At 47.1% G+C, this 18,635-nt stretch overlaps 1 protein-coding gene and 1 long non-coding RNA gene across 2 annotated transcripts; both read right to left on the bottom strand.

The window, feature by feature from the left end:
• Nucleotides 1–601: 601 nt before the first annotated feature.
• LOC133275592 (uncharacterized) lies at nt 602–1,620 on the bottom strand. The gene is made up of 3 exons (XR_009745610.1): nt 1,312–1,620; nt 1,115–1,206; nt 602–685 (listed from the first exon to the last, which is right to left on the bottom strand). It is a non-coding gene; the product is annotated as an uncharacterized LOC133275592 (long non-coding RNA).
• Nucleotides 1,621–3,147: 1,527 nt separating this feature from the next.
• Nucleotides 3,148–17,282, bottom strand: MAJIN (membrane anchored junction protein). Its single transcript, XM_061465694.1, has 11 exons — nt 17,176–17,282; nt 16,106–16,226; nt 13,408–13,453; nt 12,097–12,172; nt 10,978–11,103; nt 9,668–9,699; nt 8,764–8,873; nt 7,217–7,271; nt 4,923–4,995; nt 4,364–4,508; nt 3,148–3,499 (listed from the first exon to the last, which is right to left on the bottom strand). Exons 2-11 carry the CDS (start codon nt 16,204–16,206, stop codon nt 3,454–3,456), a joined length of 810 nt encoding a protein of 269 aa, XP_061321678.1. The 5' UTR covers nt 16,207–16,226; nt 17,176–17,282; the 3' UTR covers nt 3,148–3,453.
• Between the last annotated feature and the right edge of the window lie 1,353 nt (nt 17,283–18,635).

The following is an 18,635-nucleotide window of genomic DNA, read 5'->3' as shown; positions in this document are numbered from 1 at the left end:
AGGAAGAGAAGTCAGTGAAGACAAAGACAAAAAAGCTGTTGAGTACCTCAGCCTTCTCACCCATTGTTACTCATTTGCCAGTTGTGTTCTTTGGGGGGTTACACTTTCTTTGACCTTCCTGTTCTGGCTGACATACCTGTAGAAGCCCTTCTTGATGCATCCCTGCTGGTCTCATGCCTTCGTTTCCTGATTTCTTACACCTGGGGATCAAGAGCTCTTGTGCTGTGGAAAGCATCTGTAAAACTCTGCCAGCTCTACCCTGCTCCCTTGCCCCTGAGGGCAGTTTTCCAGGGGGTCCTGTTGACTAACTCCTTGCACAGAGGCAAGTTTCCTTTCCTAAAATGAGGCATCTACTCTCCTCTTTGCCTGACGCGTATCCCTCAGGACTGTGAACTCCACCAGCGCGTGATCACTGCAGCCCAGACTCTCCAGTTGTGACGTCACTGATGGTGTTTGTGACCATCAGGTCTAGTATTGCATCCCCTCTGGTAGGGCTATTACCTGGCTTAAGAAGTTCTCAGAGCTTTGCAGGAGTCCCCTGCATTGCCTACAGCTCACCGTGCTACTTTCCCACCAGCCGGCAAGAGGGCTGTCAAGATGATTCCCAGCAGGATGAGAGTCTGTGAGTGCTTCCTGTAAATGGAGTAAGAAGGCTTCATCAACAGGCTTCCCTTGATCCAGTGGCCTGTAGTATAGGGCAACCCCTCCCCCCTCTTTCCTCCCTGTCCCTTTTGAACAGCCCGCAGCCACTGATAGCTGCATTCCACTCATGGGGTTCATCCCACCAAGTTTAAGTAATGGCAACAACATCACAGCTTTGTAGCAACATGCAGAGTTGGCTTCCAGCTCCTCCTGGTGTTGCCCATGCTGTGTGCGTGGATGTAGAGGTACCTCAGCTGTGCCATCAGCCATGTCACTTTCTTTGAGCAACACACCTTCAATCCCCTCAGTTATCAAAAGCAGCATGGCCAGCAGGTGGAGGGAGATGATTCTGCCCCTCTGCTCTGGTGGAAACCTACCAGGAGTGCTATGTCCAGCTCTGGAGTCCCCAGCACAAGACAACAGGAACCTGTTGGTGCAGGTCAAGAAGAGGAACACAGAAAGGATGGGGTACCTGTGCTCTGAGGAAAGGCTGAGTTGGGGCTGTTCAGCCTGGAGAAGGCTCCAGGGAGACCTTAGTGTGGTCTTTCAATACTTTAAGGGGGCCTGTAAGAAAAATGGGGAAAAACTTTTTAGCAGGGTGTGTTGTGACAGGACAAGGGGTGAAGGTTTGAACGAAAGGATCTAGTTTGGACTCAAGAAATGTTTTACCCTGAGGGTGGTGAGGCACTGGCACAGGCTGCCCAGAGAGCGGGTGGATTCACCATCCCTGGCGACATTCCAGGCCAGGCTGGACAGGGGCTCTGGGAACCTGCTCCAGGTGAAGATGTCCTGCTCATTGCTGGGGTTGGACTGGATGAGCTTTGGATATCACTTCCAACCCGAACTCTTGGACGATGTCACTGTTTTTCCCTGTTGGTTCTTGTTACCTCTGGAGCCCCTGGCTCAGCTCTGTCAGACTTCCTCTGTGCTGGAGTACACCCAGCCTCGGGCGGAGAGGCAACCGTTCCGGCAGGTACGGAGGACGCCGATCACTGGATGCCGGGTGGATGCCATGATGGCCACTGACCGAACCCGCCTGCAGAGCCCCGCCGCGCTCTGGTAACCAGCTCTCGCAGGCCGCTGCTGGCCGGCCGGGGCTGTCGCTGTTCCGTGCGCCGGCCCCGGCCGCCCCCGAGCCGATGCCCTCGGCACCGGACACCGCTCCGTTAGGGCGCCTTTAAAGCTGCCGCCGCTGCCCTGACAACGCCGCGCTGCCAGCTCCCTGGGTGGCGAGGGGAGGGGAGGGGAGGGCTTGTTTCTCTTCGTTTTCCTGGCAACGTCCCTCTTTAGATGGGGGTTACGTGGCAGGCGGCGGCTGCTGCGCGAGCTGAAGCCGCGCTGCTTGAAACCGGGCTGTGCTGAGAGCGGGCTGAGAGGGACTCGGGCTGCTGGGGGTGCAGAGCTTACCATGACCCGGCAGTGTACACATGCAGCCCACAAAGCCAACCCTATGCTGGGCTGCAGCAAAAGAGGTGTGAGCAGCAGCTTGAAGGAGGCAATTCTCCCCCTCTGCTCCAGTGGTACTGTGTTTAGCTTTGGGGGTTCCCAGCGTAAGAAGGATGTGGGCCTGTTGGAGTGAGACCACAGAAGGGCCACTGAGATGCTTCAGGGGCTGGAGCAGCTCTGCACTGGCGAAGTCTCTGGGGAGAAGAGCTGCGAGCGAAGCTGAGGGGGAGCCACAGAGCTGTGTAGGTAGGCAGCCCACAGGCACCCTGACACTGCTGCTGAGAAGGGAAACATGGAAGCAAAGGGAATTCCTTCATTTTTCTCCTCTCCCCTGAACAATGTATTTCTTATTCTCCATTTTTCTCAGGCATTTCTGTTTGCATTTTTAGGGCTTTCCATCCCTTATCACAGTTCCCTCCTCAGGTTCATGTGCAGAAGAGGTTTAACCATCCTCTCAGGCAGACCCACTGCACCGTCCTGCATCTGAACAGGTCACTTGTGGTCAGCCTCTGCCTGGGGCAAGAGATGCCTACTCCCGGCTGGAGTTCTCCCAGTCCTCTTACTGGCAAGAGCAAGCTGAGAGCACCTATACTGTGCAGTGCCTTGCCTTCTCCTGCAAGGAGAAAGTCTGTCTGCCTGGACATGCTCCGAGGGTGTTGTCAGGTACCACATAGAGTACTGGCAAAGTAACAACTACTTGGTGTTAGGTGTGAGCCCAGCACTGTGCAAGTAACATGATTATGGTGCCTTAGCTCAGGAGATGGCTGAAGAGTGATGTTTGTCGTAAATGCACTGGTGTGATGGCAAAAAGCTGCCTGAGCATCCCAATTGAAATCTCAACTCCCAGCCTCACCTCACTACTTATTGAAGGCGTAAATAATTACACAACTTGTAGTGTGGTGGTAAGAACATAATCCAAAATATTTTCACCAATTTTCATTTTTTTAATGGTGTGAAGCATAGTACAAGAGTCCATCTGATACCAGAAACCTCTGCTTCTTCTGGGAGGAAAAGGACATTTTCTGCCTGCGTGAGATGGATTACCACAGAGTCCCAGGGTGATGCTAGTTGATTTTTATTAGAATCTCACAGAATTTTTAATTGCAAAATTCCCAATTTATGACACTCAAGGATCAGAATCTTAAAGCATGTTGCTCTTTTCCCAAGACACTCAAGGTTGTGAAGAAAAAAGACACTTTAACCCAATATCTCCAGTATGTTAATTTGAAAATTAAAAAAGGTAGAACTTCATTTAAAGCATTTCAAAGCTGAGACAAGTAATGTGAAAAGCTGAACAACACAGGAAACAATCCCACCCAACAGTCACCCTGCAAGTTTACTTTTCCACAACTTAGGGCTTCCAGGTCAGTTCTTTCCACCAAAAAGATGCTGTAGTGGTGTCAAGATTATGCTGGGGAAACAACAAGGAGAACACATTAAGAGTAAGTATTTTAAGTATAACAACGTCCACACAAAAGACACAACCCTAGCACAAAATAGTACAGAGGAAAATTGAAAGAATAGAGGAAGCATAAAAACTAACTTGTGCCGTAACAGTGGAGTCTCAGCAGTTAATGGCACACATTTCAATTCACAAGAGTTTTCATTTCTCCCACAACTAATTCAACTCCCAGATAAACAGTTCCTGCCACTGTTCAACTTGCGCTGTGCAGTGAACAGAGCACTCTTGGGGGATACAACTTCAACAGCTTTAGAGCAATCTTCAGTCAGCAATGCCCAGCAACTGTCTGTGTGGTTACTTTAATTTTAGTTTAAAATGGTGTCTTTGGGAGTCAAAGTTACATAAGCCACAGTTGCTAACTGGCCAAATAAAGGTTGTACTTAACGGAGCTGAAGGTCCACCCTGGGAAGGCCCTGTTAGAAGAGGGAGTGTTTAAGTCCTTTAGAAATGGGGCTGGAGATGGCACTCCTCATCTGATAAAAGCCACATTGTATGGGGGCTGTGGCTGTGGTCAGTAATACTCATGTGAGGGTTTTCTTTTTCCCCAAAGTCTCAGAAGAGTCAGAAAGGTCAAAAAAGTCCCCAAAAAGCTCAGAAGAGGAATATTTACTGGGGATGTTGCACCTTACCACAAGACAAAAGGACACCCCTGCACGTTCCTTTGCCTTGGGAGACTTTGGTATACCCACAGGGAAGAGGGATCCATTCTTCAAGATAAGGCAGAATCATCTGAACTGCCAGGGTCAGGCATAGTCTCTGACACAGTCTCGAACACAGTCGGCCTGCATCTGGTCATAGCTACAGTATTAGTACCTTCTCCAGAACCCTGAGAGACCTCTTCCTTCCAACTCTGTGTCTCCTTTGTTTACCATGCGGTCCATTTGCTGCAGTAGCTGCCCTGCACCCTCAGCCTGACCGGTTGCTCTTCTTTGTTCAGGGTTAGGCACAACAGGTCCCCCTGTAAGAAACAGCAGCAAGAACAAAACCACAAGCTCACTCCCTGCACACTCCCTGCACACCCAACAGCAGATGCTGAGGCTGAAAGGTGTCTCCAGACTGACCAACCTAATGCCTGGCAGGTTTCAAAGCAATCCCAATACAGGCTGACTTGGAGATGAACTCCCGTTTCACAGCCCAGCTCTGAAAGCTGTGCACCCCAGCTGTACGGGTGGGAATTCATGATGGGGGAAGACAGCCTCAGTCAAAATCATGGGTGACCTACAGCTTTACGGTCATTCTAATTCTCACTCTCACCTGCTGGAAAACACCAAACACAATTCTTAAAGGAAAACTAATAATGATGTAATCCTTGCAGCTTTTGATTTGATATGACCACTATATGAATGAAACAATCTGGGAATTCCTCACTTACAGAAATTCACTTGGCTGTAGTCCATGGTAAGAGATGCTGGACTAAACTCATGCTCATTTTCTCTTGAGGAATTCTGAAAGGAAGGAACCCAGGAACTGTTACACAGAAGAAACCAAATGGAAAGCAACCAACTGGGAAACACATCACAGGAGTACCTGTCTGATCGCCTAAAAAAAAAAATGCATGTGAAGGAGAAGTCCTCTCCCCATGATTTCATGCATTGCTCATGAAATCTGGTCTGCTATTCATAAACACAAGTTTTGGCATCTGGACATCCATCCCTCTCACTGCCCTAACCAGTGCAAATTTCAGGGACAAGCATGTGTTCTGAACAAGGTTTCTCTCACCTGAACTGGTGATTCATTCATCACAGTTCCAGTTTACCTGGAAAGAGCTCAGGACATGTCCTTGCATATTAGTTCACACAGTACAAGGTCACAGTGATGTCTGCCACCTACCACATTATTCCTCAGGATCCAACATGCTAACCTGGAGCTCTAGCTTTTAAGAACTATAATATTAGTTTGTGAAGTCCAATCACTATAAAAGGAGCATTCTGAGGACAGCGGTTAGCATAAAGCAAGGAATAAAAAAGCATTTCAGAGGATGACCCTTATTACCCCACCAAGAGGGTGTATGGAGCACCTGAAGAAAGACAGGAAAGGCATTGTGTAGAGACTTGTCACTAATCCTGCAAAGATAAGCTGAGGGGTGGGAAGGAGTTGGGGGGGGGGAGTGATAGAAGTTTTAGAGATAAATGAGCCTGCTCATTTTAGATAAATTCTTCTCTACTGAATGCTCCTGAGAGGGTACCAAGCAGTCTCCTTCCTGTCTTGAAAATGTAAGAAAGCCATAAAAAAACCCTCTTCTGAAAGAATACTTTGGGTTTGTATTCTAGGTTCAGCAGTAGCAGTCATTTTTCTCCTTCTTAGTAGCTGATGCAGTGCTGTGTTTTTGACTTTCAGCATGGAAACAACGCTGATAACACTGATGGTTTTAGTTGTTGCTAAGTAATGTTTACTCTGACCAAGGACTTTCTGAGCCTCATGCTCTGCCAGGGAGGAGGGGAAGCCAGGAGGAAGCAGAGACAGGACACCTGAGGACACTACCCACAGAGGTATTCCGTACCACAGCATGTCATGCCCACTATATAAGCTGGGGGCAGTTACCCAGATCACTGCTTGGTCGGGCTGGGTATCAGTTGGCGGGTGGTGAGCGGTTTTATTCTCTTCTCTGGTTATTTCCCTTATCGTTATTATTGATGGTAGCAGCAGTGATCTGTATTATACCTTAGTTACTGGACTGTTCTTATCTCAACCCATGGGAGTTACATCCTTTTGATTCTCCCCCCCCATCCCTCCGGGAGCAGGGGGCGGAAGGGGGGGAGGGGAGTGAGCGAGTGGCTGCGTGGTTCTGAGTTACCGGCTGGGCTTAAACCTTAAACCAGCTTCCTTTGTGGACAATTCCAAGAGAAATGTGTTTGTCTTCTGGGAGAAGACTCTCTCCTAAGAGCTGGAGAGGAGAAAAGGCCAGGAAGGCGATAGTGTGGCAGGGATTTGAACTAAATTTATAATGACTATCACTATCCAGAAAATGGATAAAATGCACTGGGACATTTGGGAGAATGGGCAACAGCCAGGAGGAGGCAAACAGGAGTGTTAAGGAAAACCCTGTTACCTAACAGGTTTGCCTAACAGCAGCTTGGTCAGAGTAGGCTTCCAGCCTGAGGGCTAAAATAGACTCTTCCCTCCTAACAAAGCCTTGGGAGAACAGTGGGTTTAGAAAGCAATTGTTAATCCCTCTGGAACAATCCCATTGTAAATCTGCCTTCTGATGACATGGTGAGAAAAGTCATGACACTGTTTCCAGAAGAGGGAGATGCCTGCAAGGCCATCTAGCCTAGAGAAAGGACACTGGTCGGTAGTGACAAGTACTCACACTGAAGCAGTGTGAAGGTGTTAGCACCCACTGCTAGCACTTCATGGAGTTCTGCACAAAGGGGCATCTGAGGTAAAAGAGGACCGAAGTCATGCAGACAAGGCAGGGCATCTTCAGGTCCACCTCTGAGAAGCTGAGAAGCTAAGCTCACCCCTAAAGTTTGTAGCTGGACAGTCAGAAAAGCTTGTTCCATCTCCCTGTAAAACTCATGGCTAAGTCTGTTGAGCAGGAATCTCAAATGTCTTGACATACATGAAAAGGCAAGAAGAATTACCTGAAGGCATCTTTATGCTTACCCCTTTAAGAACCTAGGACTAAACAGAAGCCGCTAGCTCTTCCTGAATACTCTAGCCTACCTTTTCAAATCCATGCTTTGCTTTACTCATATGGTGAACATATTCAGCTCCAGTCCTAAAAAAAGTCAGATAAGAACCGAGTTTACAAAAAGTCACAAAAAGGAAGCAAACTTGTAAATGACTACTCCAAGTATTTTATTAGGAATCAGGATTTTAGTACCTCTAGCCAACAAGGTACCCTTAATCTATACTTGTGCTCATGTTTCAAAGTCTCACTTAAAAAATGAAAACATGCACTTGTTCTCATATTAGGCTTTCTGCTTTTCCAGTAAAACCAACGAACACTTGAAGAGAACTGTTATATGACATAGAAAAGGGGATGAGCAGTGAGTTGAGAAAGCTTGCAAATCCTCACAAAGAGAAGGGCAGGTAGCAAAGAATCACAGAAAGACCCTATTGCAGTCACAGAGCAATAAAATGGCAGAGGAAACTGTGCAGAGAGGTACAAAGTGATGCACATGGGGAAAACAAATCCTGGCTTCACACACCAATAGTGCTCTTTGAGCTGACCAGTATCACTGGGGAGATTCTCAGAGCTCAGCACTCTCAGAAAATCCAAGGCAACAAGGGAGATGATTTGACTTGGTCTGTTTATGGCTGTGGAAGGGGAAAGGTGAGAACAAACACTTCTGATCACAGTGTTGGATCTGGGACTCTCTGCCACACACTTGCGAACAGAGAGGAATTTCCTGTTTTTAAAAGCTACACTCTATGAAAGAAAGAAGCCTGCTAGACTATAATTAATAATGGGCCTGCCTCGGAGAGGTAATCAAGGACTAAGCTTGAAGTTATCCACCATAAGCCAACATTGCACCCTCATACTGAAGGAGGCTAACAGCATCCAGAGTTGCACTAGGAAGAGTTTTGCCAACAGCTCAAGGGAGGTGACCCTTCCCCTCTGCTCAGGGCTGCTGAGGCCAGTCTGTGTGCTCTGCCCAGACTGGGCTCCCTTTGTGACTGCAGCTGTGGTCAAGCACTGCAGCCAGGTCCCACAGAAGTTGTGGTGTCTCCACCCTTGAAGTCCACACAAAACCCAAAGGGACATGTCCTGGGCAATCTGCTCTGGATGACCCTGCTTGAGCAGGAGGGCTTGGACTTGATGATATCAAAGGTCCCATCCAACCTCAATGAATCTGTGAAATCAACAGATAGAGATCTCAGCCTCAAGCTGAGAGGCAGCATCCATCAGCCCACACAGAGGAACAGGCTGGGGTGCAGGTAGAAAACTGTTGGCAGTTCTTTCCTTGTCATCCCTGGCTTAGGTTTGCAAGCCAGCTGCCAAGTTCTCATCCCACTGTGATTCTATAGATAATGTTAATACAAAGGAGATAAACAGGGAGACCTCTAGTTAATGCCATGGGAGCCTGAAAACATAGGACAACTTTTCTGCAAGTATGGGCAATGCTGCTTAGAGCCTGTCACCTATGAAAGAGAAGGAAGAAGAAAAACGGAGCAAAGGATTACACAGGAGTGAAATATGAGAAAGGTACATGAGACATTAAAAATACTGCTATGTGCCCTGGAAGACTATTTTGTAGTTAACTGACCTGTCGATACCCAGCTGTGGGCATGAGGTCTCTGCTTGGACTTCCACTCTTCTCCCCTTCACTGATGCTTGCCCTGCAGTACTTTCTGACACTTCATTTCTTCTCTTCACCTTCAAAACATTGCAAAATTGGCATGGATAAAATTTGATGTTGACTTCTCTATTTTAGAACAGAATTCAGAGTTAATACACGTTCATGTTTTGCAAAATTGTTCATGTTCATACAATGAAAACCAAAAAATGAGTCCAGAGCAACCTTATTCAAACAGAAGATAAGCACTGAGAGGCCATCCACAGAATTATGTTCAATGGTGTTAAACAGGAAATACTGCTCCCCAGGACATCCCTTTTGCTCCATCTTCAGAAGAGGGCCTAGGATATAATTAGCAGGAATGCAGTGCCAGGAGGGTTAGGGGGATTTTTGTTTGGGCATTTTGGACAGAACGTCTTCACTAATTCACTCCATCTCCAGACACTTCCCATATTGAAAACAAGCCTACTCTGAGCCCTCACTAAACAAAAAATTTCCCAATAAGCTTAACATTGTTTCTTCTGACATATGCAGCACCCAGAAAACTATTTAATTCTTCTATAGACTCTCACAGACTCTCACTATGAAGAAACCATTTGACAGCTCAGCTCAGACTTGCAGAAAACACATTTAGCTGCAGCCAGCAGGACTCTCAGGTCCTTCATTCAGACTCTGATGGAATTGACAGGAAGATTGCTCTCAACTTGGATGGTTCTAGGTGAGAATTCAGTGCCACCTAACATTGCCTGCCTGACACCTAGAAACAGGAGATTTCAGCATTGCCTATATATAATATATCCTGTTCCTCCAAGCTATTCAGAATATAACTTAAAAGACAAACAAACCACAGGACAAAACCACACACACAACTTACAAGCTCATCACTGCCCTTGTTTACTTCTTTACCTGTAACAGAATTATTACAAAATTGGTGAATATTTAGGCTGGACATTCTTTAACCATCTTAAAAGGACATTTTTGCATTGCACCTCACTTTCTGAGAACAAGACAAACTACTTAGAAATTATACTGTACTTTGCATACAAGATGCTGATATTGAAGAACTGCAAATACAGCTCTTTCAGAACTAGAATTCCTGGCTATGGATACCACATGTTGATGGGATGGGGAAAGCTGCTTTTCTTGAAGAAATCCAAGGAGTCTTCAGAAGAGCAGAAGGTACTGAAAAATTGTTAGCACCTATGTTCTGTGCACCAGGTGGAAGATGCAAGGACAGCTGAAGCATAGACTCCACAGAATATTGGCCACTCCACTTTGATGCATGGGATCCATACATGTTTCAGTGCCCGAAAGTAACAGCACATTATGCTGTGCATAACTGTAGAATAGAAGCATTGCATAGCTATGTGGAGAGGGCAGTTAAATACCAGGGCAAGGTGTACAGGGAAGGGAGTGAATTCTCCATGTTTAGAAGTTTTTAAATCCAAACACGATCTTTTTGGTAGAGGATGCTACACACAAGCAAATGGGTGAGACTAAGAAATGACTTGTCCATTTTATAAAGGGGACAAGAATATCTACTAAGCAGTTGTAAGAAAAAAACAGCAGCTTTATCCACGGACCAAAAACCAGAACAGGAAATAGTAAGAATAAACACTCAGTTTTCACAACAGAGGAGGTTAAATGTAGAGTCCCACAGAGGTGTCAGCTGGGGCCTGAAGCTGTTCAGGGAATTCATAGAAAACTGGAAAACAAGACACTAGGGAGGGGAGAGCATTTGCTAATTTTACAGAAAACATTATTCCCATTATTACTATCATTACTTAGAAAAACACATTCTTTCATTGGAAAAACAGAAACAAAGAGTGTGAAGTTCAATGTCAACAGACGTAATCAACGTGAAGAAAAACGTGTTCCATAGACATGTGCTGTCCCCAGCCCAGCCACTGACATTAAAGAATGAAGGTTGGGAACCACTGGGTACTGCTTCATAAAAATACTAGCTGAAGAGTGAGCAGTGACAGAAAAGGCAAAGAGATTCAGGAAGTTTTAGAAAAGCAATACACACTGTTCTGCTCTGTTTCAAATCCATACTACAGCCATACTGCACGCAGCTTTGCTCCCTCTAATTCAAAGACACAGTAGAGGAAGGGAAAGGGAAAGGGAAAAGACAAGGATCATAGATGCTTCCAGAAATTATGCAAACATACCATACAGACTTACCACAAGGTACGTTTTGCCAAAATGAGTTCAGTTCTAGATACATAGTGCAAATGTAGGGATAAGGCGTAAGATGGACATTCTCATGTTTGAATCTCATCTTCGATACTCTCTCCCATTTACTCAAATCTGAGAATGATGATAAGACTTCAGAACACAGCACTAACATTTCAAAGGAGCAGGAGTTCAGACAATGTCCTCTTGTAAAGCTTCTGAAGTCAGACCATACTGAACACATGTATGAGGGAGCAGATACAACTTGTCAAAATGAACTTTGTAACAACAAAACCTGCATGTGAGAATATTCAAAAATTAGCTTCTACATGCTGATGCTGTGCTATGGCACAAAGCTTTTACACTCCTGTCTTTTGACAGCAGCTATCACCACCGCAAGGTTTAGAGGAGATGGAAAAAAGTAGTGGCTGGTCCTAAAAGAGTAAGGGGGAAGAATAAAACACGGTGAATACTGGGTGGAGGACATTTGTTTCACTTTTACACCTAGACTTCAAACACTACATTGAAGAGGTGACCCAGATAACTGAGTGACAATCCTGCAGGGTTTGTGTGTTCAAAAGCCTGCTTTAAGTCTTCCAGCTCTCAGCTTAACTACTGCTAGCACAACTCACTCTGTGAGGTGACTTTTGCTCCTCTCAGCCACCTGTGTGGGTACATAAGCATATATTCACATTCACTCCCACCCAAGAAACAACTTTTATATTCAACATCCCTTTAAGCAACGTAAGACTTCATGGGAATGTTATCCTAGTCTCTCAGGTTCAAGCTAACTTCTTCCTTTACAGACTGAGGACAGCTTTGCAGGTACAACTGATCCTCAGAGGCTCATGGACGTCATTTAATCCCAATGTACCTTGCAAGAAAACTAATGCAGTCTTCTCTCCTACTGAGCCTGTGAGGAGCATCTTACATTTTACTGACCTTCTGAAACCTCTGGTGCCTCTGGTAAAGGCAAAAACTGAGGAGGATCTTCAGCTAACATAATGCTGCAAAGCTCAAAGCAGTTGTACTCCAGCTAAAGACCTGCATGCTTTTGGACATGAACATCAAATTCATCAATGCCCCCCAGACACGTCATTTCTTTGGCGAGTAGGAAAAAAAGGATACATGGGAAAATAGTGAAGTGGTCTGTAGAAAATGGATGCAAATCATTGAGATTTCCAAGGATTACTCGAATCGCTTCCTGAAGAGGCCAAAAAAAGGGAAGAATATTAAGAGTACAGCCACAATTCCACCATCAAGTACAGTTTTGAGGCTTGGGAAAAATTTAAAATTACAGTTTGCACAAATCACAGAAGAGCAGGTTCTAGATATTTTGCTTTTCCTCATCCCCTTCTTTGCCCATCACCTTAAAGTGAACTGCACTAACAGGCTCATCGAAATCAAAGTGAGTGAATGTCTTAATCTTGAATTAACATTAACCATTACTACAGAGGGTGGAGGTGTGCTTTTAAATTTAACAAGTTTTACATTTAAGAAGTCTCTTGTTACCAGGAAAACACATGTAGTATTGACCTGTTTTAAAATACAAACATATTCCCCTTTTTCTGGATATTGACCCAATTTGATGAATAGGAACTGTAATTCTGCTCCAACAAAACCCTGCTTCAAAAATGGGAAACTTTTTCTGGTAATACCTTTCAGTATTTTTCAAAAATGAAAAAAAAAACCAACACCAAACCATTGATTTCCTGTATCAGTTAAACCCAGCACATTTTCTTCAATAATATTTGTAATGCTATTGTTGTACTCTGAAGACTTTTTTAAATGAAGTAACAGGAGCACTTTTAAGCAGGCAATAGAGTTGTCTCGTTTCCTCAGGAATGGCAGGGCCTTCTTTCTGTCTCAGGAAGAAGATGACAGGAACAGTTGCCACCAAGCTTGGTCACAAAGTAATGGCACCATTAAAAGAGCCACCACTGATTCCAGTAGCTCCACAACTAGGAGGAAAGCATGTACAACTGAGCATTACATCAGTCTCTGTCAAGCTAGCTCACCAGTACTGACACAGCCCCTGGAAAACCAGAGAGTATTGACAGCTAGTCAAGCCTGAGAAGTTAAAAGCAGTGGTCAGGTCTGGGACTAAGAGCAAAACCATGGGCAAGTGCTACTGCAGGATTAATCTGAACAGGTATCAGAGAGGGATGGGGGCAACTCACTCAACAAATAGGCATTTTCATTTGTCTAATGCTAACAGTCTAGCTTCTCTGAGATATTTCAATTGTCTTCTACGCTAATGCTGCCTGTCAAGGACAGTTTTCATTTATACCATTTTTTTTACCATTATACTGTCCAGAGAGGTTCCCCATCACTCTCACTCAAAGCACTGCATCTTACAAAATGTCCTCAGTCCCATAACAAAAGATTTGCTCAGCTGAACTTTCAGCTCAGTTTCTGTGAACCTGCTTCATCTCCTACCTCTAACTCCTTGACAGCACTTTCCGTGTTGTCAAAATCAGGATTACTGTGAAACAAACACAGAGAGTTAGTCCCACCCAAACCAAAAAGCAACAGAGCTATCTTTGTTGTAAAGTTTAAACAACAAAAAAAACATCATTCCCATTGCACAGAGAAAATACTAAGTGGGCAGATGAATTCATTCTCCATTATTCCACAGGGACTTTTCTTGTGAATTTTGTGCCCATTTGTATTTTGTGGGAGACCAGATCTTTCCAATCAATTCTCAGTAACCTTTAGGGTTTTCTGACAAGGTGCCCTCAAACCAGCACCTCTGTCTTCCAGCCTATCACGATGTCCTTCTGCTCAAGGGACTACAAGAAGGAATTGGCAGGACATGCCTCTTAATCACCTCCATAGTGCAAACCTGCAGAGAAACAGGCCTTCACAGCACTGGATGCTGGGAGTTGTGTACTGCCTGCAACAAACTGTGTTCCCAAATATTAGCTACATCCTTTGTAGGACAGCTTCTCAGAAGTTGTTTGCTGTGAGGTGTCAGCCAACAATAAAATGCAGAAGGAGAGAGAAGGTCTTACAGAAAATCCAAACACATTAGAAAGTAAAGAAATCACATAAATGTCACTTGGAAATAAGCAAATAAGTGGAGTGCAAGCAATTACGCCATGCAAGCATTCTCTGGTACATGGCTTAGTAAGCAGCCATTCTCATATCCTTCACATTCAGGGTCCCCAGCCAGAACTAGGTCAGAGATGAGAGCTCTCCTTCCTCTTCAGAAAGTCTCTCTCCTTGCCTGGTACAGCATAAGTTAATGAAAGGAATTACATTCCTTTCCTGCAGCGCACTACAGCAGAACAGGTATCACCCACCCAAGACTTATGCTGTGGTCACAAAGTCTTCATGGACCAGCAGGAAAACAAAACTATGATTCAAGAAGGCATGTTGTAATGGTGATAAGAAGAGGGTGGGAAGAAGATCCAGCCAGGGTCTCCTGACAAGGAGGCCATTCATTGCTTGGGTTGAGGGACTGGGGAGGAGGGGATGAATATTGTCTTTTAAGATGGAGTGTAGAGATGCAGAAACAGTCTCATCTTTAAAGAAGGGAAGAACCTTCCTTGTTCCCTGTTTTTTTTCTGGGAATTCAGGAGACCTTCAGTGAAGTTGACCTTGCTCTAGCAATATGCATGTGTAGATGATTAGCTCTGTGATCAGCTCTTGCAACTCTGTCAATGTTCTTTTGGAAACCTGGCCTCAGATTAGTCACCATCTTATTGCCGGCAAAAGGAGTTTCACTTCCCAAATCTGCAGGCAGACTGATAGCATTGCTTTGGACATAAGGCTATAGATGCAGTTAGGACTTACTCCTTCACTCTCTCTTAGGATCTGGGAGTGAATCCAGATGCTCTGAATAAGCACCCCCACTCACCACAACCATGACACAGTGAGGAAGTTTCACAAGTTTTGCTGTACAAGGAGTTGCTTTTGCTATACTGGACCATGCTGACATGAAGACATGAAGACAGACTTGACAAGCTCACCATCAATTCCAGAAATTACTGTTAAACACAAAAGGTACTTCAAAAGTCTCACCCCCTGCTCCCTCAAGTCTACCAATGAATTGCAATGCACACGAGACATGCAGGGGTAAAGAGACTCAGACAAAGGCAGCGCTCTCTTGATCACCAGATCAAACACCCACAGGCTCTTCAGAAGCATGTGCACACTACCAGCAGAGCCTTCCAAAGGGATTACACTGAGGGAAAGAGCTCAGTTACAGACAAGAGCAACATTTCAAGGATCTTTTGAACACCACACAACACCACCAGACAACACATCTTCCTTTCCAAAGTGAACAAGAGAACAGAACAAGGAGGAAGGTTAATCCTCCTGTATGTGACACTGTTCCAGGAAAAATGCTAAGCAAAGCTAAAGAAACAATGGTGTTCTACTTCATCCCAAAATAAAGTCATGCAACAGCATTTCAAAGACCCAGCCTACTTCCACAAAGGAAAAAGGAGACAAGTGTGGCAAGAGATTTCATGTAGCTTCAGATCTAGAGACAGCCTATTTGGCATGCTGCTGCCAGAGCAGCTCAAACTTCTGTGATTATAGATCACAACGCCCAGGATTCTGAGTCCTCTCTCAAACTAAAACTCCAGAACCCCTTGAGCTGGTCAAGGTTTTTCCCACTTGCAAAGCACTTGCCCATCATCATGAATGCCCCATTTTGATTTGCTTGCGCACATGCCTTTTGCTTTACTTATTAAATTGTCATTATCTCAACCCATGGGTTTTCTTACTTCTACCTTCCAGGATCCTCTCTCTCATCCCACTGTGGGGCAGTGACTGAGTGACTGTGTGGCATGTAGGGGTTGAATAACTGTAAAGGCTGGGGAGCTTCTCACTTAAACACTTAGAAAATTCAAAATACTGTCAGGAAAAGCAGCCCCTTCACCCACTGCAGCACAAACTCCACATAAGGCAGTGAAATGAGAGCATTTTTACAGCTCAATTTACTCTCCCAGGCCAGTACCCAGCATGGGAAAGTACAGGAGCAGTTTTTAAGTGACCACTTTCAGTTTCTGTGAAAGCAGGCGGGAAATGAGGAGCTCCCGAGATCTGAATTTGGGGTTTGATCTTAACTCGCCGCTACATGCTGCCATCAGACTGCAGGTTGCTTTCGCAGCTTTACCATGCTTACCTGCTGAAGTGGCCATACCGGATTTTAAACTTGTACACACGCCTGCCTGCGTGAAGAAACCTTGTTTCAGGCAACAGACAGCTAAATGGTTTCAATGGCATCTTTCTCCCTGAATGCCAGCCTAGAGAAGGAGGAGAGTCAAAGGGAAATTACTAAATCTTCACCAGCTCTCTCCTGTCACACAACAAAAGACGAAAGCAGCTGTCGCACTAGAGGAAACGTGCAGAGCGAGCACCCCTCCTGCAGCACCTCCCGCCAGCCAGAACATCACCGGGCCGTGCGGGTCGGTGGAACCGGGTGTCTGCAGCACGAGCAGCGGGACAGGCTCGAGCTGACACCGCGCTGCCTCCAGCCGCGCTGCTCTGAACGGTGCTCCCGGCGGCCCTGGAGCTTCACGGACCTCTCCCTCCCGGGGCTCCCCCAGGCAGTACCGTGCCCTTGTCCGTGACCGACGCCAGGCTGTGGGGGAGAGGAAGGACCCCCTGCGTGCTCGGAGAAGGCCGGGACCCGTTGAGGACGCCGGCCTAGCGCCCCGGCAGGCGAGAGGGGAGATGTCGCCACCGCCTCAGCTCCGCTGCCGGCCTACGAGGCCCCCGGTCAGTGCGCGGCGCCGCTGAAGGGGACGGGCCCCTCCACGGCCACAGGTGCCGCCGCGGTCGCCGACTGTCCTTGCCTCAGGAGCCGAGCCGAGCCGGGCAGGAGCCCAGCCGGAGCCGAGCCGAGTTCAGCCGAGCCGGGCAGCAGCCCAGCCGGAGCCGAGCCGAGCCGAGCCGAGCCGAGCCCAGCAGCACGAGGGGCCGGTGCCCGCCTGTGGACGGGGATCCCGGCGGCGGTGCCGGCGCGGGGGGCGGCTGCAGGCGACATGAACGGCTGGTGACAGTGCCCTCGCTCGATAGGTTCCACCACACGGCCCCCACTGGCAATCGAGCCTCTGCCTGAGCATGGCGCAAGGGAGGCAGGATGGGAATGGACTCTGGTGCCAGATCCGCATTGCAGGGCGCCAAGCCACCAGACGCGCAGAGCACGGCTGCCCGTGCCTTGCTTGGCAAGCAAAAACCAAAGCCACATACGCTGAGACAGGGATGGAGGCAGCAGGAGCGAGGGCGGTGGCACTGGCCCCAGCCTGGCTTCTCAGTGTAGCTTCTTGTCAGCTTTTGCAGAGCCCAGCCCGTTACGGGGACTCCCGGCCCCAGGCACAGCAGCCCTGCACACAGCGGCTCGGTAGCATCACCACAGGCTTCTCAGAAGAGACAAGGAAGACAAGGGCCTTGGGCTGTGTGCGCCATGCAAACACCCTGGGCCTGGTGCCCCTCCTCTTTTCTTCCAAGCCAAAGCTTCTGGGCTGTTTTTTCTTTCAGGACCAGCTGCCCATGACACTGGGAGTCAGGTTCCTCCTTCCCAATGAGAGTGATGGGCTCTGTGGCACCATCCTGCTGTACTTCCACAACTCAACACAGCCCTCCCTGCTCAGATGCCTTGCTCAGTGTGTCCAAGTAATAGCAAGAGCCTCAGAAGCACCTTAATATCCCCATGCCCATCCCCTGCCCTCTCCTGGGGCATGCTGCAGGACAAGAAGACAGTGAATTGATAACTTGTTCTGCTCATCAGTGGGCAGCAAAACAGGGAGAGAGCATTTGGGCTGGAGTGGCCCAAAGCACTGGGCTTCCCCACACACTGACCACTGGATATGCAACCTGGGCTCCCAGAGGTCCCCCATAAACCTGATCTATCATTCTACTAATGTGGCAGGCACCCAGAGTCCTGCAGGGCTCCTAAAGGGTGCTGAAGTGCTTTCTTGGAGCCTCCCTTCCAATGCAGGCTTAGAGGAGGGTCTTTTCTGCTCCTACTGTGCAGCTGAAGCTTTCCTAATAAGAAAGGGAAGAGTAAGATGATCTGAGAGTTGTGCATCTGGTCTCATCCCACAAGGCAGGCTCTGGCCAAAGCAGTCCATGTGTGACCAGGACTCTGAGACCACAACAAATTCAGCTGCTGCTAAGAGGGATTTCAAGATAACTGGTACTCTCCTAAGGTACTCTGCTTACCCTGGGGCCTGCAGAGCAGAAGGAATTTCTTGGCAGAGCAGTTTGCTGTGCCTTTTGGGCAAGGTAACGGTGGAAGGAGACCAAGTGTATCCCACTGCATGAGGGGAATGAGCCCTGCAAGGTGGCTGAGAGCAATTGGCACCCCAAAGCCCCACCAGGCCTTGTCCCAGGCTGCAGGAATGACTTGCAGAACAAGAAACAAAAGGAAATGTTGATCCTGCTGCCATTATACCAAATGCCAGATCTGACGCTGCTGATGTGGTTTCAAGGAGCAGCAGCAACACATGATCTTCAAAGACACGCAGGCAGGACCGTGTCCTTCACACTGGGAGAGGATCAATGGCTGTGAGCTCAGGTGTTCCTGTCCCGCTCCGCAAGAGGAACTGGGTGAATCTGTATAAGGTGGAGGATCATGAACAGAGCTCGTGTTCCAAGGTCAGACTCGCACATCAGCAAGGGAAGCAAGCAAGGACTATCGTGGTCCTGCT

The sequence above is a fragment of the Pezoporus flaviventris genome, unplaced genomic scaffold, assembly GCF_033815535.1.
Source record: "Pezoporus flaviventris isolate CSIRO_AGI_PZ_B2104156 unplaced genomic scaffold, CSIRO_AGI_Pfla_v1 ptg000041l, whole genome shotgun sequence".
Lineage (NCBI taxonomy): Eukaryota > Metazoa > Chordata > Aves > Psittaciformes > Psittacidae > Pezoporus > Pezoporus flaviventris.
This window is presented reverse-complemented; position numbering and strand designations above follow the sequence as displayed.